At 33.9% G+C, this 24,411-nt stretch overlaps 5 protein-coding genes across 8 annotated transcripts; 2 read left to right on the forward strand and 3 right to left on the reverse strand.

The window, feature by feature from the left end:
- Window positions 1-440: 440 nt before the first annotated feature.
- LOC141723666 (uncharacterized) lies at window positions 441-2,025 on the reverse strand. The gene is made up of 3 exons (XM_074525526.1): window positions 1,874-2,025; window positions 1,053-1,307; window positions 441-837 (listed from the first exon to the last, which is right to left on the reverse strand). Exons 1-3 carry the CDS (start codon window positions 1,904-1,906, stop codon window positions 757-759), a joined length of 369 nt encoding a protein of 122 aa, XP_074381627.1. The 5' UTR covers window positions 1,907-2,025; the 3' UTR covers window positions 441-756.
- A 990-nt stretch (window positions 2,026-3,015) lies between these two features.
- LOC141675572 (uncharacterized) lies at window positions 3,016-6,607 on the forward strand. Its single transcript, XM_074482049.1, has 2 exons — window positions 3,016-3,387; window positions 5,602-6,607. Exons 1-2 carry the CDS (start codon window positions 3,085-3,087, stop codon window positions 6,124-6,126), a joined length of 828 nt encoding a protein of 275 aa, XP_074338150.1. The 5' UTR covers window positions 3,016-3,084; the 3' UTR covers window positions 6,127-6,607.
- Window positions 6,608-8,657: 2,050 nt separating this feature from the next.
- Window positions 8,658-10,599, reverse strand: LOC141675588 (ammonium transporter 1 member 1-like). Its single transcript, XM_074482050.1, has one exon. The coding sequence runs from the start codon at window positions 10,532-10,534 to the stop codon at window positions 9,047-9,049; it is 1,488 nt and encodes a 495-aa protein (XP_074338151.1). The 5' UTR covers window positions 10,535-10,599; the 3' UTR covers window positions 8,658-9,046.
- A 5,331-nt stretch (window positions 10,600-15,930) lies between these two features.
- LOC141675604 (pentatricopeptide repeat-containing protein At3g12770-like) lies at window positions 15,931-22,941 on the reverse strand. Of its 4 annotated transcripts, none has more exons than XM_074482055.1 (3): window positions 20,627-22,941; window positions 16,635-16,720; window positions 15,931-16,525 (listed from the first exon to the last, which is right to left on the reverse strand). In XM_074482055.1, exon 1 carries the CDS (start codon window positions 22,773-22,775, stop codon window positions 20,892-20,894), a length of 1,884 nt encoding a protein of 627 aa, XP_074338156.1. In that variant the 5' UTR covers window positions 22,776-22,941; the 3' UTR covers window positions 15,931-16,525; window positions 16,635-16,720; window positions 20,627-20,891. The 4 variants fall into 4 exon arrangements, with proteins under 4 accessions (XP_074338156.1, XP_074338153.1, XP_074338152.1 ...); XM_074482052.1 differs by having other exon boundaries at window positions 15,931-16,528; XM_074482051.1 differs by having other exon boundaries at window positions 15,933-16,459.
- LOC141714694 (putative F-box protein At1g19160) lies at window positions 18,998-20,143 on the forward strand. Its single transcript, XM_074518199.1, has one exon. It carries the CDS (start codon window positions 18,998-19,000, stop codon window positions 20,141-20,143), a length of 1,146 nt encoding a protein of 381 aa, XP_074374300.1.
- Window positions 22,942-24,411: the final 1,470 nt, after the last annotated feature.

Genomic DNA, 24,411 nt, shown 5'->3' on the forward strand with positions numbered 1-24,411 from the left:
ACTTCAATGATTTTTAATAATATATTTAATCTTAAAATTATTTATATTTTAATATATATTTTCAATAGTTGAAAAATAAATTAAAGAACATAATAAATTATAATAATAAATATTTTGTGATAATTTGAGACTTGACTGAAAATAAATAATATAATATATTATGTTGTTCACGGAACTCGAGCCCTGAACCTATAGAAATTGTTAAAATAAAGAATATAAAAATTTAAATATAATAAGTTGTATGGGGTTCGAACCATAAATTCATGAGAGCAGTATTGATATTAATATAATATTATTTTATTATTGCATCTAACGGTTCTCATCAATCTGACTTTATATCTGACGGTTGTTATTTGTCGTACCAAAAAACTGTACCGAACAACCCAACAACAAGTAAGAAACATAGTTTAGCATACAATTATCTAAAACAGAGCGAAAAATATGAGGAACCATATCCTTTTACAATTCTTATGAAGTATATAAAAACAGTGTTTCAAGAACTACAATAATGTTTATATATGAGCAAGCATTTAAGTGCTATGAACTTTATTACATCAAATGAGAGCAGCAGCATTCTCATATAACAAAAAACAACTATACACCAAAGCCCCTAGCATATCTTCACTTACGCAAAGAATGCATAGGAAACTTTTGTCGCAGATACTTAAAAATAAATATATAAATAAATAATACTATGTAATATAGCAGTTCGATCCATCCAGCATCAGATTAGTTCGATCATTCATAGTGTTCTTTTCACTTCTTCTCACCAACACCAAGGGTGTTCTTCACTCCGTCGATCGCACCCTGTGCTGCACTCCCAACTTGTTCCGCTTTCTGCATTGATCAGAAACAAATTTTCGATAATTTAGTTAAGCATTATTCATATGACATGATGCACTAACAGACGTTGTATGTTAGGTGTGAAGTGATACGTGTGTTGAAAAGTATAAGATCACGCTGGCACCTTACTACACCGAGATTTCAGATGGACCGGTTACTTTTAAACTATGTTTTCGATTGGAAAGATTATATTGTAGAAAAGCAATAACCTGCTGGATCCATCCGGCGCTCTGGTCCTTCTGTTCGCTTGCAGCATTCACAGCATTATCCTTCTTTTCACTTGCAGCACTCATAGCGTTATTCGCCTTATCTTTTGCAGAATCAGCAGCACTGGAGGCCTTCTCTTGTGCGGAACTGGCAGCATTTGAGGCCTTCTCTTGTGCAGAACTGGCAGCGTTTGAGGCCTTCTCCTGTGCCAAGTTTGCGTTGCTCTTGGCAGATTCCACCACACTTTCGGTGTTGGCCTATCCAGTAAACAATAAAACACATAGTCAAACGTTATATTCTTGTAAATAATCTGCAGGCTCGTGTTCACGAGAACAGTTCTCATATGAGAAGAATGTTTTATGCCCTTTCTGAATATGCACAACAATTTATAGAAGGCAAATTAACCCCGGCCATATTAGGTTGGATACACCCGCCGCAATGTTTCATTACGGCAAGTGAGTGCTACCACAATATTTTATTACGGCAGTTGTATCCCATACAACGATAGCCGAGGAACAACAATACAGCTTATTCTCCCGTATTTTCATACCAAAAGTGTTATCAATACACATCATAAACTTTATGATACACGTATTGCGATACAGTATACTTTAATAATATATGTGAACAACCTTTTTTTCAACATATGCATGATAATTTATAGAAAACGTCGAACATATATACAACTTATTCTCCCGTGTTTTCACACACGAAGTGTTTTCAATGGAGCACGACGACTCAAGATAATCATATCTAATAATCGAAAACGGTAGAAAACTTGAACATTGTATATTCTAATCTCTGGATGCAAGTTAGATAGTACCTGAGCCTCCTTACTCAATTGCTGGGAAGACATGTTGAGCAAATTGTATTGGAAAATAATGTGAAATCAAAAAGATTGAATGTGTTGGATTATGGAAGTTGAATGTATTTATAGACTCGAATTTCTCTGAATTGATAGAGATTTGTGGTAGAAATAAAATGTATATTTTGAGCGTGTAATTAGGCTTTAGACTTGGCCCTTTGTTTAAATGCATGTGGAAATTGATTTGGGGTTTTGCGAATATTCAGCAACTCCGTACATTTTTTTTGAGTTTATGTTTTTGCAATTACATTAATGAGAAATAGGAATCGAAACACATTTTTTTCATTTTGAATTAAATTGGACTAAGAATACTAATTTCTTTTTTTTTAAAAGGAGTTACTTTGCGACTATCCATTTATACACATTTTTAAGTTACGGAGTTCACAAAAATCAAATATAATTTTGCAATATATTACATGTTCCCCGAATTTTTTTTTCAAAAATTCTCTACATGTGATATCATTTTATAAGTTGGACTCGGACTCATGTTAATACATTAAAGATTTATTTTATTAATTAGTGAATAACCATTAATAACAATGAATACGATTCAACATTTGATAATGTTTTTGGGACCAATGACATTTCTCTTTTTTATTTATTGTTTTCTCGTAAACTTAATCAACTTCATCTATTCTAAATTTCTAAGAATCCCAAATTCCAAAATAAAGATAAAAAGTAGTATTATGAATTCTATATTAATCACCACCAATGTTGTAAAAATCGGGAATCGGGGAAGATCGGTCGAGCTACCGTTTTAGGATTAATTGAAAATTGGGGATTAATCGGAATGATTAATCGGGGTAAAAATCGAATGTATTATAATATTAAATTATATTTAATATATTATTATGATTATATTAATTATTTATTAACAAATATATATTTATTATATAATAATTTCTATAATTATTCATACTTAAATTAATATAGTATTTTAATTTTAATATATAATTATATATACTGCAATATTGAAAATTTGTAAAAATAAATCGAATTTCAAAAACCGAATCGGTTGGATACTTTGTAGGGAATTAATTGGGATTTTTTTTTAAATCGGGTATTTTTTGAAAACTAATCACCACAAATTATCTTTTGGGCCAGAAAGTAAAGAACAAAACACAAATACAAGGATAACGTTGGAAGTTAAAGCAAGTGTGGGAACTGAAATGGAGTTGAAACAACTTCAGATTAAGCAACCAAAGCTATGTCTTGATCCCCCAGCTCGTACTCCAACAACTAAACTATATAAACAATGTCTGTATCTATTTCCAAACTCAAATTTATTTTTACACTCTCCTCTCAGAAATGTGCAAGCCCAGTACCGCAGGTGGGACTCAAATGCAGAGAATTTTCGAGCCCAGAACTTTAATTTTAATCCAAGGCCCAACAAAAATGATGATGATGATGATGAAGCTGCTGAATGGTTTGAGGTCTTGGAGGAGTTTATTGATGGAGCTTGGATATTTCCGGTAATTTTTTATTTTTTTTTTAGAAATTCAAGTTGATAAATTTTTTGATTTTTTTTTACTAGTTAGCAGAATTTGAGATATGGGTTTTGTTTTTAGGTGAGTTTTGGTTTCTGGGTTGGTTTTGTTTGTAGTTGTTGTTATAGGTTTGCAGTTTTAAGAGTAGTTTTGTAGAAACATTGGGTGGTTTTTTGGATATGTTTTTTGTAAACTTTTCGGCCTCAAAGTTTGCACCAGTGTACTCGTTAAATCCTCAAGTTTGAAAGCGTACATTTTCAGCGTTCAGTATCCAAAATATGCTTTTTTACCCTTGAACCGGGGAAAAAACCGGGTGAAAACCGGCCGGTCTAAGGGTAAAAGGTTACGTTTTCAGTATCTGAGGGGCAAAAATGTACGTTTTTGAACCATAGGGGCTGATGGGTATATTGGTGCAAAGTCTAAGGTTTAAAAGGTCATTTGTCTATATTTTTTTATTTAGTTATTAAGTTGAATGTGTAGATGTTTATGTACTCTGTGTTTTAAACTTTTAGTTTCTAGTTGACTAACTTGTTTGTGCTAAAAGATTGTTGTTTAGGTTATAGTTGGGTAGCTATATATTTTCCTAGTGGAAACTATGAGTTATGTTGCGAATTATATGAATTAGTATGACCTATAGCTATATATGTCGAATGATTAGACAATTTTACCTAGATAAGAATGTTGTTTGAGAGAGTAAGAAACTGTGTTGCTAGTCCTTTGTGTATGGAAAAATGAATCATTTTCTCACAAGATGTCAAGAGTTAGGATAAATAATACCTGATGAGATGGTAGCTACTTGCAAGTACTTATTTGCAGTTTTGAAGCTCAGGATTGATGTTAAGATTATTTTTGTTTCCGGTAGAAATCACTCTGGTTTGGGTTACTAGTTCTTGTTTCTTATGATGTCACATGATCGATAGACAACATGATAATTGCTTTTACTGGCGGGCTACATGCAAGCTTTTAAATGCATAGGACTTCGTGTTGCAAATCAAATAAAAATTAGACTTAAGAATTAGGCTGGTTGGATGTAATTTCTCTTTCAACATGTTGGAATTGAACTCTTCATTGCATATATCATTACCCTTTGTGGTGTATTAGCTGAAACCTCTGACATGTTGACGAAAATCATCTTCATTCAGCACATTCAAACTTGATTGTCATGTTATGCTTTTATGCGTTACATGTTTGTGGACTCCCAACATCTCTCACAGATCAGTGATAAATTAAAATTTTAATATAGATATTCTTATAAACAAAGTTGATGCCTGACAGATCAGAAAGTGATACTCCAAAACTTCAACCAATTTACTACACTAAATTATATAATGTCTCAGTCACACTACTACTGAATTTATAAAGAAAGAATTATATGATAAATTATTTATTTTCAAAAGTTACATGTTCTAAATCCATCTAAATGTGAACAATTCCTGGAGCTTGCATATTTGTGGTTAAAATATGAAGAGGGGAGTTTATGCATATACTTCAGTTATATCAGATCTCAGATCTCTAATGTACTTTCGTACACATGAGTTTTTTATGCGACCTGAACTATGGCCAGCTTCACACTTTGCTTATTATGTAGTATGAGGAAATACAGGGATCTCAAATCTCCACTTTCCATTGCTCGGTATCAGCGCCCATAAAAAGCAGTGCATCAAATGTGTTTGTGATTATTGTTGTCCTTAGATGTATCATGCTAATCGTCTTCGTACCTTTTTACTAGAATCCTGAGAATCCTCTAAATTTGTTCTCCCACATCTTTTCTGAGGTACCCGGTATTTGTTCCGCTCTGACTATAAATTATCAACTTCGTGTGGACTTGCTCTAAGTTAACATGTTATACAATAACATAGAACTTCTCACAGTGTGCTCCTCGTATTATATCGATTTCACTTTAGAAGTTCAATTAACGTTCCCATTAGGTTACAGTAGGACAGCCAGACCAAATAATGTTAAGAACTTGTCTTCAGTTGCCTCTTTCTACTGTTGATATACACCAGCTATATATATCCGTTTTGGTATTTTTGCTTAGTTCTCGATGATGTCATCGCCTCTTCGGCTAAAGCATATTCTTTTTTTCTTATATATTCATACAGCATACTCTTCGCAGTTGTCAGACATCTGATATATAAGTTTATGTTCACCACATTCTAATTTTTAAGCCATAATTACAAATTCTATTAATTGCTGCAGGTATTCAGATCTTTTGGTTGGATGCTTCCAGCAATAATCTCATCATTGCTAATAACTTCAGGTCCGAAAGCTTTCCTTATGGCACTAGCTGTTCCTTTGGGGCAGTCGGCTCTTTCTCTAGTATTTCAAAAGATTGTAGGAAAGAAACCAAGCAAACCAAAGCGGAAGGCACAAACTAGGAGAAGACCACGCGCTCGGTCTGCAAGAAATGTGAAATTTGAAGAAGACGAAGAAGAAACAAATGAGGGTTCCAGAACGGAATCAATGGGTTATCAAACTTGGATAGGTGGAAATGACGTTCGAGTAGACAGGGATAGCCGAAGATCGCCTAGATATGGTGGATGGGACGATCTAGATAGACAGTCTAAAACCTATAAAGGATCCAAAAAGAACTCTGCTCAAAATACAGATAGACCGCAGAGGAGCAAATTGAGTAGGGGAGGGAGAAAAGGTGAAACACCTTTATTGTTGAGATTGCTGATTGCTGTTTTCCCATTCTTGGGTTCGTGGACCAAAATTTTGTAACCATTTTGGGGATGCTAAAATATCAACTAGAGCAGAGCTTTCTCCCGCTACATCTAGCAATTATATAGTCACAGGTTCGTATTATATTGTTATACAAATATACCCGAATTCTTTTTCCTTGGAAGGGGGTGCTGATTTTGCCAGCACTTCTTTGAGCTAGGAGAATGAGTATGTTCTATTCAGCATGCAGTGCTGGCTATTGCTGTTAGATGCTCTTCACCAAATAGAGTATGCCGTTTAGTTTGTAAGTAATCTGTCGATACCAAACTTTTAGTATCGGTATATGTCTGATCGAGTAAAGAACAGGATGCAGGAGTTGTCTCTATTCTGTTCTCAGATTCGTACTAGCTTGGCAAATGCATCCACCAGCAACTATGCTGCTGTTGTAATCTGCTTCTTGTCTGATTACCATTTGTGATTCATATATTTTTTTAATATGTATATTAAGAACTTTATTATTTGTAAGCATGTGTTTATGTCCTGGACATTGTTTTATAAGGCAGTAGTGCATATTTAAACTTTCTTTCAACTGGGATGGTGATGAAACTGACCTGATACAGATTTAGGCAAGAGTATGAAGTTTAGGCAAGAGTCACAGGGATGGTACAAATTATAAAAGAGAGGAATAAATTAAACAAGCGACTTTTTGAACACGGAAACTCGGTTTTCGATCTATGGTATACAGAATCTCAGTTTTCAATCTTTCATCGCATCATCGGTGTATATATATATATCATTGTAAAATATCATCGCATCTACTAATTTGAAGGCATGCTAATAAATCTTCATTATTGAATACCAGAATATGGAGCAAGTTGGGTTTAGCATTATTTTGTTTTGACGATGCTAACAAATCTTCATTATTGAATACCGGAATATGGAGCAAGTTGGGTTTAACATTATTTTTTTTGACGAATATGACTTACGGTCTTAAAAATAAGTATCTATTCTTATAAATTCTCGAGGTGAGCGAGAATCGAACGCATAAACTGGGAACGACAGAGGATAAACCGTTAACCCCCTAAGCTGTCCGGGACTAAGCATTATTGTATCTGCAATACAACATATTTCAACAATCACAGCGTTATTATTAGGTTGTTAGTTTGAAGATGTCTTCAGGGCAGATGATAAGTTGACATTATACATGAATGAAGCCCACTTCTGTGATGCTCCAAATTAAACCTAAAAGAAAAGGTCTGCATTTTATGTTTGACATCATACATGAAAAGTCCTATACACAATAACTTCTTCATTGACCTTAAGATCATGTAACTCTGGTGCGCAAGAAAGGACTCACAAAGTCAGAATTACTAGACACATTCATCATGCTATCATCTATTCATGTTAAACTTCTCTAATTTGATATTACTTTCATTTTTATTCAGTCCAAATAATTTAACGAGTAGTGTTAAATATCCCAAAATTTTTAACACACGTTACAGATTTTGATTTGGGGACGAATATGTATGATACGCGTGACGGATTTTGATTTGGGGACACGTGTGAACGCGTGGTCCATATTATTATTTACAAACTTACAAATTCCAGGATTGATATATTAGCGGTTGGAGAATTTTTTTTGGAAAATATTTAAAATCTTTATCATTTTCCTAATTTAATATACTTGATTTTGATCGAATTCGTTATACGTATTAAAATTTAATTTCAATTCGGTTTCTCGAATTCATATTACGAATTAGATTCTTATTTAAAATAAGACATAGCGAAAATGTCATATTGTGGAAGGTTGTATAAACAGGGCATGAATGATCAAGAATAACCAAAAAGTGGTGACCATGTCTCCATTATCTTCATCTGCAACCACCCAACTCTCCCTTGCCATTATCGATAAAGCACAATATCTATACAATCGAACAAAATTTGTTTCATCACATGTGGTCATATTCAATTTTTTGCATTCTTTTAAAAAAAATAATAATTTAGCTTATATATCTTACAATTGAGTATCTGTTCTAACAAATCTCGGGATGAGCGAGAATCGAACTCAGAACCTGAGATGACAAAAAATAAACCTTTAATTTTTTGCATTCTTTTAGTTTAATGGTTCCACCCAATATTTTTTCACGAATATCATCGTATACATGAAAAACTCGAAAAACTGACTAGTAGTTCATACATCATCATTTGAAGACAGTTTCGTAAATGATTTTGAGAAGTCTAATATTTTTTGTCGAGTAATTTGCACATAATGTTGAATTTCGCACGTGATTACGAAATTTAACGAATCATTTTAACAACCAGATATCCTAATTACTATTTTTTCCTAAAGAAGTTTCTGATTACATTCCAATTCAATTCCCTTTCCATTTTTCAGCACAAAATTTCTAATACAAAAAAGGAAAAGGCAGCTCTTTTTGATTAGTCAATGCTAAACTTTTAATATTCAATTCAAATCTAGAAAACCAACACAAATTATAATCAAACCATCCTTATTAGTCAAGTCGTATACAATTTATTTCAAATCAGACTCAACTACTCTCTGATTTGATTATACAACCAAGCTGCCAAAACATAAAGACAACATTTCTAATAGCAAATCTCTTTTTTCACGGTCTACTTACCCGTAGATTAATTGTATCGAGATATAATATCCGTTTCAGAAATTTCTTAATTGAAAAATATATAAATATATTTTTGAATATTTAGACAATAAATTTTTAAACGGTAATGAAATCACACTAAACCACACACAAACACATACACATACATGTAGTACACGTAAAAAAATGCTAGAAATCCTAAAACTGTTCCCGAATGTCGACCGTGACGTTTCAATTCGCGGAGCGCATAACTATACATACAATTAAATCATACCGGCTAAACATTTGAGAACGTTTTTGAGAACGTATTTGAGAAGACTGCATTTCAATGCCACTAGCAATACTAAACCACAACAAATCTAAGTAGAAAGTGAAGGCTCAATCTTTCTCATCGGAGTCCCATGCTTTATCGACTCATCTTGATCATAAGCATAAGCGAACCCACCATGTCGCGTCATATCCATACCGGCCATCTCGTCCTCCGCCGATATCCTCAGCAGCTTCAGCTTGTGCAGACCGTAAAACAGAGGCCCCATCGTAGCCGAAACCCAACCGAAAATCACCAGAATTTGAATAATGTGAGCGCCTAATAATTTCCCACCGCCGCCCATAAATAATCCGTGTGGCCGCCCCGCCTTTCCTCCGTAAACTTCCCCAACGTACTTCTCTCTCGCAAATAAACCCGTAAAAATGATCCCCCAGACGCCGCATCCCCCGTGCAATTGTGCGGCCTCCAGGGGATCATCGTACTTCATTTTCTCCGCTAATTTGTTAAATCCAATCAAAACCAAAGCAGCAACAAATCCACAAATAATCGCGGCCCATGGATCAACCACAGAACAGCCACCGGTAATCGCAGCAAACCCACCTAACAAACCATTGCAAACATCGGTAACATTCCAGTGACCTGACAATAGTCTCTTCCCGAATAAAGTTGTCAGAGCTGCGGTGCATCCGGCTAACGTCGTCGTGACAGCCGTTCGTCCAACGGCACTCCATTGACCATAATAACTACCGGTATTATAAATAACCGCGATTTTATTAAACGATCCCGGATTAAATCCGTACCATCCGAACCAAAGAAGAAATGTACCTAATACAACCAATGACGCGCTATGTCCTCGTAGCGCGATTGCACGTCCACTTTGATCGAACCGGCCTATGCGAGGCCCTTCGATCAATGCTCCGTATAAGCCAGCAATACCGCCAACCATATGAACGACCCCGGATCCAGCAAAATCGATTACGCCAGAATCGAATAACAGATTGTCAGTTTTAAAAGGACTAGCCCAACCATCAGGAGACCAGAACCAATGAGAAACAATCGGATAAACGAATCCAGTTAAAAACGACGAATAAATCAAATACGCGACAAATTGAGTCCGCTCAGCAATCGAACCGCTCGTGATCCCTGCAGCAGCAATAGCAAACGCCCACTGATAAAGAAAATTCGAGTAATCGAAACTAGCATCCGGAACATCTTTTAACCCGAAAAAATGTTTCCCAATAAATCCATTCGACGGTGCACCGTAGGCGAAAGCAAACCCGAACATATAATAAAAAAGGCCACCCGCAGCCGCATCAAGAACATTAGTAAGCATAATATTCATCGTATTTTTTGCGCGGACAGAGCCCGCGCAAAGCATGGCGAACCCTAGCTGCATGGCAAACACCAAATACGCCGAGAACAAAAGATACGTCGAGTCAATGGCGTAGTTGGTGTCCATGAATCGAGTGTCGAGTGTCGAGAACTGGTCGCATATGTACGATGCGGCTGCTGTTGCGTTGGTTGTGTTTGCACCAAAGAGCTGAGCAAGATCAGCTGAGCAGGTCATTGGTGTGGCCATGGTGAAGTTTGAGAAATGAGAACACAAGTGTTTGAGATTTGTGAGGACTGTTTTATTGGTTCCTTATTTATAGAGATTTGAGATCAGGGGTTTGACTATTCTTGAAGAGTTCAGTTCATATGTATCACAGATTTGTAGGTAACTTATCAGATTCGACTTAGTTTATTATGGTGGGTAAATTTTTAGAATATTGTGTTTTAAATTTGGTTGACACTTTGCCATATACAAGAGAATCTCATCGGATAGTATAGTATTATTTCTTAATTATTTTTATTTTATACTAAATCAGGCTTCATATATACAAAAAATTATCGAATAGTATAGTATTGTTTTTATTTCGATTTTTGTTTTATAACTCAACTTATATGTAGTCCTTTTTACTTCTATTTTGTATTTCTCTCGCTTCACTTGAATTGTGTTCCTGAATCTAAGATAGCAAAAAAATGATTCATTTTTCTTTTATTGATTGGTAGAAGATACGTTTTTTCAATTTTGCGGATTTTTTTTCTCTTTCATAAAAAATATTAACGACCAAGCTCAACCGGTGATAAATACTATTTCCAAAATAAATAAAAAAATCTAGTGTGTACTCAAGAGTACATGTTAAAAATTCTTATTTGATTAGTTATTATATACGAATTGTTAACGTGTGTCCTTAAACACACATTAAAAAAAACGATATAAAATTACATTCACTTTCTATAACAAGTGTGCTTGTCAAAATTATGTTTGTTTGATTTAGAAAAATGCTATTTTCTGAGCAAGAATATGGTGAAAAACACATATGTCTCCTCGATTTTTCTCTAATGAAAAGTTGTACACTTTTATTTTCTTTCATTTTCGTTGATTACTTTAACTAAACCATTTTTTTCGAGTATTTGCATATCTTTTTTTTTGAAGTGTTTTGTTAAGTTATATTTTGGAATTATTCAGTATTGTATCGTTTAAAAAAATTATTAATATATTTAGAATTTAAAAAGCCCTTATCGAATATGGGGTAGTGGTGATTATTGTAAAAGCTAACATATTACAAAAAAAGATTGTTTATACTTTGGGATTTATATTTTTCAACATGTCTATGGTAAGTATCTGATGTGTAAATAAACCAAAAAATTAACTTTCAGGGATACCGATACAATTTGGATAATTTGGAATATATTTTATTTCGTTTTTTATTAGCTACAAAAAATTGAATTCTTTGTCTAAAACGATCAGTAAATAAATCATCTAACTGTTTTTACTATGCTATTTATTTTTTAACCTGATTATATCAAAAACTGAGAATTTCTATATTCTATTTAATGAAAACCATTTTTTATACGTAAAAACGAATATTAGTACAAATATCATCTCAAAATGCGAACAATGTAAACGATATCAAAGTGATTCAAATACACATCTAACACAAATTACATATTCGCAAAAAAAAAAGTTATAACGAGTAATAAATACTTTCTGTAAATTGGTTTTGAAACGGAGAATTTCCGTAAAATGGATTATGAAACTACGGTCGATGCGAGGCACCGATGACTTTTTTTGGTTGCTAAATTTCAATCCGACTATTTTATTTAAATTAATGCAAATTTGCATAATTGTAGATGCAAACTCTTTTTTCTCATACACGTTACTCCCTCCGTCCCGTTAAACGTTTCCTCTTTTGACTTTCGGTACCGTTCACGGTAAGCGATTGACTACTAATTTACGTATAATCTATAATATCAAACATAGTAATGAGTGATCTATAATACAGTGAAATTTTTATATTTAATACTAATACGAATTTAAAAATATTAACAATCAAAAGTGTGCATTTACAAACGTGTCCAACACAAATAGGAAACGTTTTTAGGGAAGGAGGGAGTAATAAATAAATAAAGTCAACTGATATGTACGAAACATGTAGCGAAGCGTTGATTTGATGATTATACCAAATATAATATTGTTAATCACAACTTTACAACAGATTCTATGGACCATAGCGATTCACGATCATGAAGACATGATAAGTTATGTATTTATTATTTATCAATTATTTTTTTTTTGACTAATTTTGGCTTATAACCTTACAAATGAGTATCTGTTCTCAACAATTCTCGGGGTGAGCCAGGATCGAACCCAGAATTTGGGATGACAGATGATAAGCCCTTTACCACTTGAGTTATCCAACCGTGCTCAATAAATTCAACTTTTTTTTGTTACAAGTTATTAGATTCAACTTATACGAATAAGAATCTTACAGAACACTCTAGCCAGCATCATCCATGCTATAAATATACTATACCCGCACAAAAAGGTCTGTTGGATATTTAGATTAAAATCTTGATTTTTTCTAAAAATAGATAATAATAAAAAAATTGTACATTTTATTATGCAGTCTGACAAAAATATGTGAAAAATTGAAATTGCATGTTGACGACGATGATACTCTTAAGTATGATACTCACGTAGCTTAGATGAGTACGAAATCTTTTTTAATGTAAATACACAAGAGTTATTATTAAAATTATATAAATTATATATAAAAATTACAATTCTGATATTTAAAATATACTATGTAATTAAATAAATTTTTATCCCATATTTAGGGGCATTTTTCTTTGAATCAGAACATATATTTCTTGTTTCTCACACTATATACTCAAAGCCTGACAATACTTTGCATGTATTTATGTTCTAGGGTTCTTGTGTACACTATTTAAATGACCAATTTGAATACTAGAACTTGTTATGATTTTGCAGTTGATTCTTTTTTGTAAGAGCTATATTTTTATTCAGAAGTTGCTAAAATCTTAAACATTTTTTATACATCTTCACACAAATTTAAAAATAAATAATAAATTACTTCCGATTTCTCACCGATTTATCATTACGATAAATTCCCGATTTCCGATAAATCGCTATAAGATCCCTTCACCAATTTTATCCGATAAACGATTTATGTAACACTGACTACAAGGAGTCCGTTCTAACAATCATACATCGAAAATGGGTCATGTTCTCTTGTAAAAGGGTGCCGCTAAATCTTTATCTGGCACTATTTTAAAAGTGTTGGATTTATATTTTAACGGCTCGGATTTGAGAATTTATTTTGACTTTTATGTACAAAATATTCGTGAATAGTTTTTTTCTTTTTTACGAAAAATATTCGCAGAAGGGTGAAAATATTCTTAAATTCGGGCTTTTAAAATAATGATTTAAGGATTTTGAAATAGTATATTAGATATAATTTATATAACAGCCGATCGTTAGGAATTAAAATCCATCAAAATTTTGTAATATATTGTCTAGAACCAATTATCCAACTGTTGAGATAAAAAAATATTACTATATCGTAGAATCTTTTTGCAATAGGGTAATTATTAAACACCCCTAATTTCATATAATAAACAAAATTTGCAATACATTTTCCCATTTTTTTGGTTAGCATAGTAATTTTTTGATAATTGGTCAGTATTGAATTTTTTTTCATATTATGTAATACTCCCTAAATCCGAAAATATAAGTTTTTTTAACTTTTTACGCGTAGGTGTGTATGAAATTTAACATGTGTACTTTTACTTTGAAAATAAAAAATTGAAAAATGATTTATAGGGCAATTCTTTTTATTTACCTTAAAATACACGTAAAAAGTCAAAATGACATTTTTTTGGTACTTACTTCAAGTCATTGGATGATTAATCTAACGAGTCTGAAACCATATATTACTAAAACCATGTCCGGGCTCCAACAAAGGAATGGTGAACTTTAATAATCTACACAACCAGCTAAGAAACTTGTATCCAGATCATATGAAGTCACTGTGAAGCTACTCTTCATCTCAACTTCAAGTCTAAACTATAATTTCACCATTTGTTTATGCATTCTTGTGTGTAATACACGTACGTGTATACGCAGATTATAACAATGACAGATGATCTGACCTGCAATAAAAAAGAAGCTGTCTCTGCAATAACAACCAATGCATATTCCTGTCCTTTGAAGAGTATCTTATTTGAATCTTAACCTTTCAAACACACTGTGGGCTAGCTGTAGCTGTTCATTTTTGTTCTGAGCTGCTCTATATTCTTACTTCTTTGAGATTCGAATCAGTTATAATTGAATCAATTATGTATATACTAATAAGCCCAAAGTCTAAACTACTACCTTATTAGATCATTAGATTAGGACCTAATTGACAATTTGTGTATATATTACTCCCTCCGTAACACAATACTTTTCCCATTTTGAATTTTGTCACTGTTCACGTTAAGCGATTGATTATTAATTTACGGTTAATCTATAAGATCCAACATAGTCATGATCTTGTTGTATTCGTGTTTACGAATACTTTAATACAATGAATTTTTATATTTAATACTAATACGAAATTAAAGATATTAACAATAAAAAACGTGCATTGTCAAACGTGTCCGACACAAATGAAAAAAGTATTTAGGGACAGAGGGAGTAGTAGAGTAGGGCTAGTATCGCAAAAATATTCTCCAAAACTTTTATCAGATGACGTGATAAACACATGACAGTTTTTTTGTTCGTCGTAATATATATACTTACGGGGTTTCATATTATTTTTAGAAAAGTTGTTCACCACCGAAGTGACACATCAGATTTGAGAAAAATCAGGGGGGGGGAAATTTGGGGTTTCTAGCATTTTTATTATTATTATTTCAACTTGGGGTGTTAAGTATCATGTCATTTTCTAAATTTAATATATTCAAGCAGTATATTAAATAATAATGCAGTTATTTACTATATTTAGCAAGTAGAACATATAAAATTAGCAACTTACATGTTTAATATTGGAAGAAAAAAACCACAAACGTGAGATGAATAAATTAAATTAAATTTTATGTTATAAAGCCTGTAGATATAAGTAAGCTAAGTCAACACATAATTGCATATCACAAAACAAATAAAAGAATATACAACCACCAAGGTAACATGCTGCAGCCTAAAAAATGTTATAAAAATAAAAGTTAAAAGTTAACTTCTTTTTTATTTGGTAAATATTAATTTTTTTCCTCCATATAATGTGAACTTGGTTAAATAAAATTATAAAAAAACAACTTTTTATAAAATTATTTATAATTTTACCAACTTATGAAAATATAATTTTATTCAAAAAAATATTTGTAAAAATAAGATGTTATACAATTGATTGCATTTAATTTGAGTTTTGCCAGTGCAACTGATTTAAAATGTATCACCGGTTATATTTTATGTTTCATTTTAGGTTTTAAAAAAATGTTGCATATAAGATTACAAATTTTTATAGAGCAGTCTCCTTCTGGGCCTTTTGAGCTTTCCTCTTGGACTATGCAGGTGGGCCTTTATCTCCCTTAGGTCCAGGCCCAATAATAAACTTTTAAACCTCGGTGTCTTGTGAAAACACATATGAGTATGAATTAAATGAGACAATATGTTACATTCACTACATTTATCAATGTAATAAATGAAGTGAAACAGAAACATAAATATGCATAATTTGCCATCTTATAAATAGTTCATGATTTCTTAATTAGTGAAACTGAGTAATTAGCACAACTTAACTTAACTTTTTTGTTTTTCAATCAATCACCATGGCAACAATGTCTGCAAGTTTTTCAACCATGGTTTTTTTCTTTGCAGTTATGTTCCAACTCTTTGCTCCCTCCGTGTTCTCGTACGAAAACGTGGTCCCTCTGTCATCGCCTAGCTCGTCTCCGAATGATAAACAGTTAGCAGGGCTCAAGACTTTCGCGGTAAAATGCTGTGAAAAGATGTCGAGGAATTGTGGTAAAGAAATCAGGAACGGATTGCTTGAGATTGGAAATGTTTCTAGTTTTTGTTGTGGAGAGCTAGTACAAATGGGATTAGCTTGTCATAAGGCAATGACGAGATTAGCTGTTGAAGAATCGCCACCATTGTTTAACCAGAGAGAGACGGACACTGTCATTTCAAACACATTTCGTGTTTATAACAGATGTGCTAAGAACATCAATGGCATTGCACCTTCTCCTTAATTATATGAATGTTTCAACTCAATAAATGAAATTACAATGTCATTCAAGGCTTATAATATAGATGTTCTAATGATGTGATTTGCAAGATTAGAAGCAGTTACCTTCGGATTGTTGGAGTGTTTCGTCTTCTGTTACAACCTTCAAATTCTGATCAAAACTGTCGTCCTGCACATCCTAACCTTTAGTTCTGCAACAAATGCGTAAAGAGGGAATAAACTCGAGGATGGAAAATTGATAAGCTAAATTTCAGACTGAATGCTAACGTATTAACCAGATGCATAAGCAAACATTCACCATCAGACCTGTAGCTTATTTAATACGGAAAAATTTAGCAAAATTTCATGCCTGTCATAAACTGCTTGATGCTTGATATGAATGAGTCTGTGTCAAATATTGTAGAGTTGCCAGCTATGAGTTCTAGTTACGCGTGCCGGCCCTGAGATTCGAGTGACCCTAGTCGAAATCAGTTTATGGGGCCTAATATACATATATCATGGAAATTCATATATATTTACTTAAAATAAGTTAGAAATTTTTGGGGTCCTTATGTGTCGGGGGCCCTAGACGCAAGTCTTGCTCGCCTATAGCCATGACCACTCCTGCGTCTCATTCTCGTAACTTAACTTCAGTCAAGGATTAGCTTGTCAGCAACATAGAAACTATGCACATAGATGTTAATCTCTCGAACTGCACCCTAGCAACTAATTGCAAATCCAAGAAGAAGCGAACACTGAGGACTGTCCGCGGTTTAATTGCAGGTTCAAATTAAACAAGGAACCTACAAGCCAATTCTCGCATGTCAGATTTTCCTCAAGGTACAGAAGCATTGACAAGTGATATCAAAATACTTGGATTCGACGTCCAGATTTTGGAGTTATCTAACAACGAGATAACATCAATTTACCAATCAACTACGAGATAAGTTTATCCACATTACAAGAAAACAAGCTGAAACCGAACAGCAGAATGTGGTCAGTAAAACAACAATCAGTAGGTTATATAGCACATAGCTACATAATCGACCACGACGCAGTTGGCCTGCAATCGTTTTTTGTTTGCTCTTCAATTACAGTTACCAAACGCTTGTCTATAGCGTTACCAAAACTCGAGAAATGTGATCTTCAATTACTTCCTTTGTTCTTCTGTGCAACTCGATAGAAAAAAGCCCCCAAATGTCACTATTTGGGGTACAAGGGCAATGAATGTCACTTTTCAAAAAAATGGCCACAAATATCACTTCAAAACGGAGATTTGGGTACTGTTTTTCATATAAAACAAAAACGGAGATGTGTCTCCCGTTTTGTTTTTTTTTGGTTCAAAAACGCAAGCCGGGTTGCTGTTATTGTATAGAAAAAGGTGAATTGGAAGTGTGTTTTGCTGAAAACGGTTTACCAAACCACGTTTAGCATAAGAAGACAAAAAAAATATTGAAAAACGTAAGACGAAACCACGTTTTGTATATTCAAACATTAAAACAGATCCCGAGACTCCGTTTTGAAGTGATATTTGGGACCAAATTAGTTTAAAGTGACATTGAGGGCCATTGCACCCTAAAAAGTGATATTTGGGGCCAACATCTGATAAATATCTTTAGTTTTGTTTTATTTTTAAACTATAATATGAATATATGTTTCCATTGATTTTTTTTATAAATTAATATTATTTTTTAAGTATTGGAATATGCAAATATGTATGTTTACAGAAATTATTTTTAAAATTAATATTATTTTAAAAATAATATTAATTTTTAAAAATAATATTATTTCTATTATTTCTCTTATATAAATCTTCCTAAGATCAATCAATATTCAATACTAATAAACCCTAAATTCAACAATATTGTCTTTGGGGTATATTCATTTCAGATTTTAAAGGATTGATAATAATCCATGGATTTTGGAGGATTTTTGTTGTACGTGGATTTTAAAGTAGTTGATTGAAAAATATTGCAAAGTCTTGCTGATTTTGTGAAATTTTTCACAAATCCTTCAAAATCTCATGTATTTTAAGAAGATTTCAAAAGATTAAAAATGAACTAACAAATCCATTAAAATCCACAACATTTTCAAATAAAAAAAAATCCACCGATTTTTAAATACCATCAGATTTTGATGGGCTTTTAAAAATCCTAATTGAATACCACAAGGTTTAAGTAGACTTTTTAAAATCTAAATTGAATACACTCAGATTTTAAAAGAATTTTTCTAATCTATATTGAATACCATCAGATTTCAAAAGATTTTTTAAAATCCAAATCGAATACCTCTTGATTTCAAAAATTCAAAAAAATATTCAAAATCTTGATTGAATACGCCCTCCTTTGTTTCTACAGCTATAAATACCCCCACCCCAAAGCTTTTCACAAGCATCCTATAACCTAATTAGTTATGTTCACGAACACAGAGCTGCAACTTGTTTGTGGACCTTCTAGACGAAGTTCGAACAATCTCAAAATCTAGAACACATGGAGATATCACAGAGATATGTACCGGAAGATACGCTGGTTCTTATTCTTTTAAGACTACCAGTCAAGACTCTAATGCAATTCAGGATGGTATGCAAATTATGGTATGATATTATCACTAGTAGCTCTTTTATTGATGTTCATAGAAAGACTGTCTCAGGCACAAACGGCCAGTATTTGTTATGCACACACCATGATTCCTACTCGTTGATCTGTAAAAAAGAACCACCTAATTACAGAAAATTCTACTACAAATCGAAACCCAACAGTACTTTTGGATGGAAGGTTTATGGAAGTTGTGAGGGGTTGTTATGTGTGTCGGAACTTCTGTTTCAGATCGACAGTAGCATATATCTACTGAACCCTCTAATTGGAAAAGCTAAAAAACTCCCTAGGTTCCTCACTGAATCAGGTTTCGGGTTTGGTGATTTGTGTTTTGGATATTTTGATGACGATTATAAAGTAATAATGTTAGGTCCCTTTAACCGTACTTATCATGTTGGGGTTTATAGCTTGAGAACTGATTCTTGGAAAGTTACACGAGCTGATAGTAATTATGGTAACTTTCATTCGACGTTCTGTTCTCGGTCGTCAGTATGTGTTGGCGGTGTTGCATATTTTGTTACATATCACAGGAGAATGACATGTTTTGATTTGCAAGCTGAGAAGATTAAAGAAGTTACATATCCTACTTACTGTTATGGAAACAGTTTGATTTCGATAGACACATTAGGGACTTCGTTTTCAATAGAAGCAATTGGGGAATCTGTAGCTCTATGGAATATTTGGGGAGGACATTTGGCAATATGGATACTGAGAAATTGTGGAATAACTAACACACCTACTTGGGAGAAGAATGTTGATATTATTTTGCAGGGATCTAATCGTTGTTATAATGGGATAGGATTCACAAATAACGGTACATATGTGCTAACGGATTATTTTAGGTCAGGTGATTTGTACATGGGGAACCTAGCGACATTATGGGACTTGCAGAAAGTACAGCGAAAAGATATCACATGTGACGAGGAGGCAGAAGAAGGATCTCTTTTGACAATATATCCGTTGGTTGGAACCCTTGTCCTGGTTAACGATGAAACAACAGAATCTTTTGTAGGCACTGAGCCTTGTCGAGGGAAAACATGAAAGATTGCACAAGGAACAGATTAAGTTGCATCATCGAGGTGTAATACTGAACACAAATGAAGAATCTCAATGGTCAGAACTCAGAAGACCAGATAAGTTATAGATTGTTGGGCAGAGTTACACCGGAACTACTTGAAATTTCAAGATTAGTACGTTTATAATCTACTCAAGTATGGTATGCTACAATATCTTAATATATTCAATTTTCGTATCTCTGTCTAAAGTTCATATACTACATTCTAGTTAAGTATCTGGGTACCATTAGTGTAATAAGATATATAGAAGCGTTCGTGTAATATGTGATTTAAGAGAATAAGCTACTGTCTGACATTCTAGCAAAAAATATGGCTTGTTTCATATTTGTCACACCCTTGAGTTTCTGCATCATAACTAAGTAATATCATTGCATGAACAAATATGTTACATACTACAAAGTACATTATCAGTTACGGCAGTTAAAAAGCACAAGAAAAAGATATATACCTGTTGATGTAGTATGGATGACGATTGTTTTTTTCTTCTTTCGTCAAATAATATAGCATCACATAAATTTTACACCAAGAGAACTCTTGTCTAAGTTTCAAAGTAGAACATCTCTATAATTTCTACGAACTCAAACTACACAATCATCCCGCCAGTACATCGAACAGATTAGAAGTACACAGATTTAACATATGGACGAATTGTTGAATAGCCACACATTTGCCATCAGATCTATAGCTTTCTTCATGCAGGATGAGGAAATAATTCAAGCTTGTCCTAAATAGGATGATGCCAAATCCTCAAAAATTGTAGAACTGCCAACTCCCTTCATTACTGGAATTAGTTCTTGGAGCATCTCGTAAATCACTTCAGAACAAGGATGAGCTTTGTCAGCAACATAGAAACTGTGCATTTCGTTGTTAATACTGATCCAGCTGCACCCTGGCAACTTTTTCAGCCCTCTTTCTTTCATCTTTGCTCTCACTTCAGCCACCGCATCCCAATCCCGAGAAAGAGCATACAAGTTTGAAAGTGAGACATAGTTTGAGGGGTTTGCAGGTTCTACTTGAATAAGGAACTTGTAAGCCAAATCTAGCATGTCAGAGTTTCCATGAAGTATAGAAGCATTAACAAGTGATCCCCAAATACTAGGACCAGGTTCTAAAGGCATCTTCTTGATAAAATCCAATGCTTTGTCTAATTGACCTGATCGACCAAGCATATCAACAATGCATGCACAAATTTCCAATGTTGGTTTTAATCCGTAGTCATCAATGGAGTTATAAATATTCAGGCCTTCTTCCACCATTTCTGACCTGCCACAGGCAGACAGAACTCCTACAACTGTGATAAAGTCCGGTTTGATCCCACTTTGAAGCATCTTATGATACAATAGTAGAGCGTCACGACCCTTCCCATGTAATCCATATCCACTAATCATTGAACTCCAGGAGATTGCATCTTTACTAATACAGTGAAAATCAAATACTCTTCTTGCATAATTCAAGCTCCCGCATTTTGAATACATATCAATCAAAGCATTGCATAAAGAAACCTCATAATTTAATTCCTTTCTTACAGCAAATCCATGAACCTGTCTACCACCCAAAAGTCCACCAACTGAGCTACAAGCAGGAAGCACACTAATAAGAGAAACCTTATTCGGTTCTATTCCACCTCTACTCTGCATTTCACCAAACAAAAACATAGCCTCATCAAACTCCCCATTCTGCACATACCCACTAATCATCGCAGTCCAGGCAAAAACATTCCTAACCTTCATACCCTCAAAAACGTTCCGACCCACATTCACTCTTCCACTTTTCCCATACATATCAATCAAACAACACCCTAAATAAAAATCAGACTCCAAAAAAAACTCCCCATCATTCTTCACAATATAACAATGCAACTCCCTCCCATACTCACACACCCCATTCCCCCTCCCACACAAAGGAATCAAACTCGACAACGTAAACCCATCAAACCCAAACCCCTCACCCACCATCCTTCTAACAAAACCCCAAACCCAATCACCCCCTAAACCCGAAAACCCACCAATCATAACATTCCACGACGAAACACTTCTCTCCGGCATTTCATCAAACACCTTATATGCATCCCAAAACCTCCCACATTCACAATACATAAACATAAACGCATTCCCCACCACAACATCCAACCCAAACCCAGCTCTCACACTCAATCCAAACACCAATTCCCCCACCAAACCCTCCCTAAAATCCCCACACACTTTCGCAATTATCGATATCGTAAACCCATCAATTCCACCCTCATTTCTCCACATTTCTCTAAAAAGCTTCAAACTTTCACTACACAATCCGTTCTTAGCATACCCGTTGATCAATGTGTTCCATAAAAACACGTTCTTGACTCGGACTGAGTCGAAAACGAGTTTAGCAGCACGTGGGTTTTTACAAACGGCGTATGCAGAAATGAGCTTTGTTAGAGTGACAGAGTGTTGAGTGAGGCCTAAGTGACAGACACGAGCGTGAGATTGTTGGGTTTGAAGTAGAGATTTGGTGCTGATTGAGTGATGGAGATGATGGAGGAAAGTGGCAGAAGTGTAATAATGGGAGATTGTAGGGATTAATTTAGTCAGGGGCTTAGTTCCGGCGAAGGTGATCATCAATTAAAAATTAATTTAGAGCTGGTTTGGTATACGAAGGGCATTAAGTTCCCAAGTTAACTTAAATTCTTACATATCGATTTTTTTTTTATTTGGTTCGACATAGCATCTTCAACGGTCTCTTAGAGCAGCTTCAACGTTGTCTAACTAGTGTCTTGGGACTCACAAAATGGCAAATGGGATGACAGAAGTGGGAAAATTGCATTGAATGAATATTAAAAAAACCGGGCATGGCCACCCAAGTGACCATGGCCACTTCTGCCAATTCCTTTACTTTTTAGTATTTTAATGTATAACTTTATCGATCCATCTCTGCAAATGTAAGCCCTGCCATGTGAATGTTAATATTTGAACGTTAAATACAAAAAGGTAACGTATATATTTTTAACAGTTATATTTCTACTCCTATATATAATCATCTCAATATACATATTTTCTACTTCACAAAAAAATTAATTTTTCTCTCTAAAAAAATGAATCCAAATAATCCCCCTCCTCCAAATTCTCAAAATCCAAACTTTCAATTTCCATATCCATATCCAAATTATTATTTTCCAAATCCACAAAATTTTAATTTTACTGCTCAGAACCCACATCCATTTTCACATCCTCGAGCTTCTCAATTTCCATTTCCGTATCCTCAAAATTCTCCTTATCCATTTCTATTTCCTCCATTTTCAAATTCACAATTTGAAACCCAACAATCACCTATCAATATCCAAAATTCTCCAGATTCGCAAGTGTCGGCCTTTGGTACAAACTTTGTTGATCTAAATGATGATTATGAGAAAACAGAAGATATATATGAAAATACTGGTCACTGGACGTGGGTTGAAGATAAGCTCTTAATAAGTGCATGGTTGAATGTGTCAATTGATCCACTAGTCGGTACTGATCAAAAAGCCGAAACCTTTTGGGACAGAATGAAGCAATATTGTGAAGAGGACAATCCTGGCGTCATCAAAAGAGGAGTTGTGGCTATGAGAAAAAGGTGGCAACGAATAAATGAAGGTGCTCAGAAATTTTTGTCATGTTATGATGAGGCTTAACGAATGATTGGGAGTGATTCAAACTTGGATAACATAATTGAGAAAGCTAATGAACTCCATTTTGCCCAATACAAGAAAAAGACGAATTTTGATAATCATTGGCGTGAGTTTCGTAGACATCTTAAGTGAAGAACTCCTGCAACTATTGTAAGTTCTAAAAGAACTAAATTAAGAGGGGAATAATGATACACCAACATCTGGTGAATTTCAACCGGTTCGTCCAAAAGGTACAAAAGCTGCTAAAAGGAAGGGAAATGGGAGGGCAACAACTGCGGAAATTGAAGAATATGAAGCTATTCAAGTTAATGACTTGAGAAAAATGAACATAATGGATACAATAAATGAAATGAAGCAAAAAGAAATTGAGACTCGACAAAGAGAGCTTGAGACGAAGCAGACTGAGCTCGATTTACAAGTCATTTTGGCGGATACTACTAAAATGAATGATGCTCAACGGATGATTCATGCAAAAATGCTTGAGAAAATTATGGCAAGAAACTAGCTGTTGGAAACTAGTGCTTATCTATCTTTTCTTGTTTGTTTTTATTTGCTTGTAAACTAGCCGTTGGAAGCTAGTACTTGTTTTT

This window comes from Apium graveolens, chromosome 1 (assembly GCF_009905375.1).
Source record: "Apium graveolens cultivar Ventura chromosome 1, ASM990537v1, whole genome shotgun sequence".
Lineage (NCBI taxonomy): Eukaryota > Viridiplantae > Streptophyta > Magnoliopsida > Apiales > Apiaceae > Apium > Apium graveolens.

Bases quoted from the DNA above. Each gene is read 5' to 3' on its own strand.
- LOC141723666 (XM_074525526.1), bottom strand. From the start codon at position 1,906: ATGTCTTCCCAGCAATTGAGTAAGGAGGCTCAG. The intron at 1,308-1,873 runs GTACTATCTAAC...TTTACTGGATAG, and splicing joins AATTGAGTAAGGAGGCTCAG to GCCAACACCGAAAGTGTGGT. The intron at 838-1,052 runs GTTATTGCTTTT...TGATCAATGCAG, and splicing joins GCGCCGGATGGATCCAGCAG to AAAGCGGAACAAGTTGGGAG.
- LOC141675572 (XM_074482049.1), top strand. From the start codon at position 3,085: ATGGAGTTGAAACAACTTCAGATTAAGCAACCAAAGCTATGTCTTGAT. The intron at 3,388-5,601 runs GTAATTTTTTAT...TAATTGCTGCAG, and splicing joins ATGGAGCTTGGATATTTCCG to GTATTCAGATCTTTTGGTTG.
- LOC141675588 (XM_074482050.1), bottom strand. From the start codon at position 10,534: ATGGCCACACCAATGACCTGCTCAGCTGATCTTGCTCAGCTCTTTGGT.
- LOC141714694 (XM_074518199.1), top strand. From the start codon at position 18,998: ATGGAGATATCACAGAGATATGTACCGGAAGATACGCTGGTTCTTATT.
- LOC141675604 (XM_074482055.1), bottom strand. From the start codon at position 22,775: ATGATCACCTTCGCCGGAACTAAGCCCCTGACTAAATTAATCCCTACA.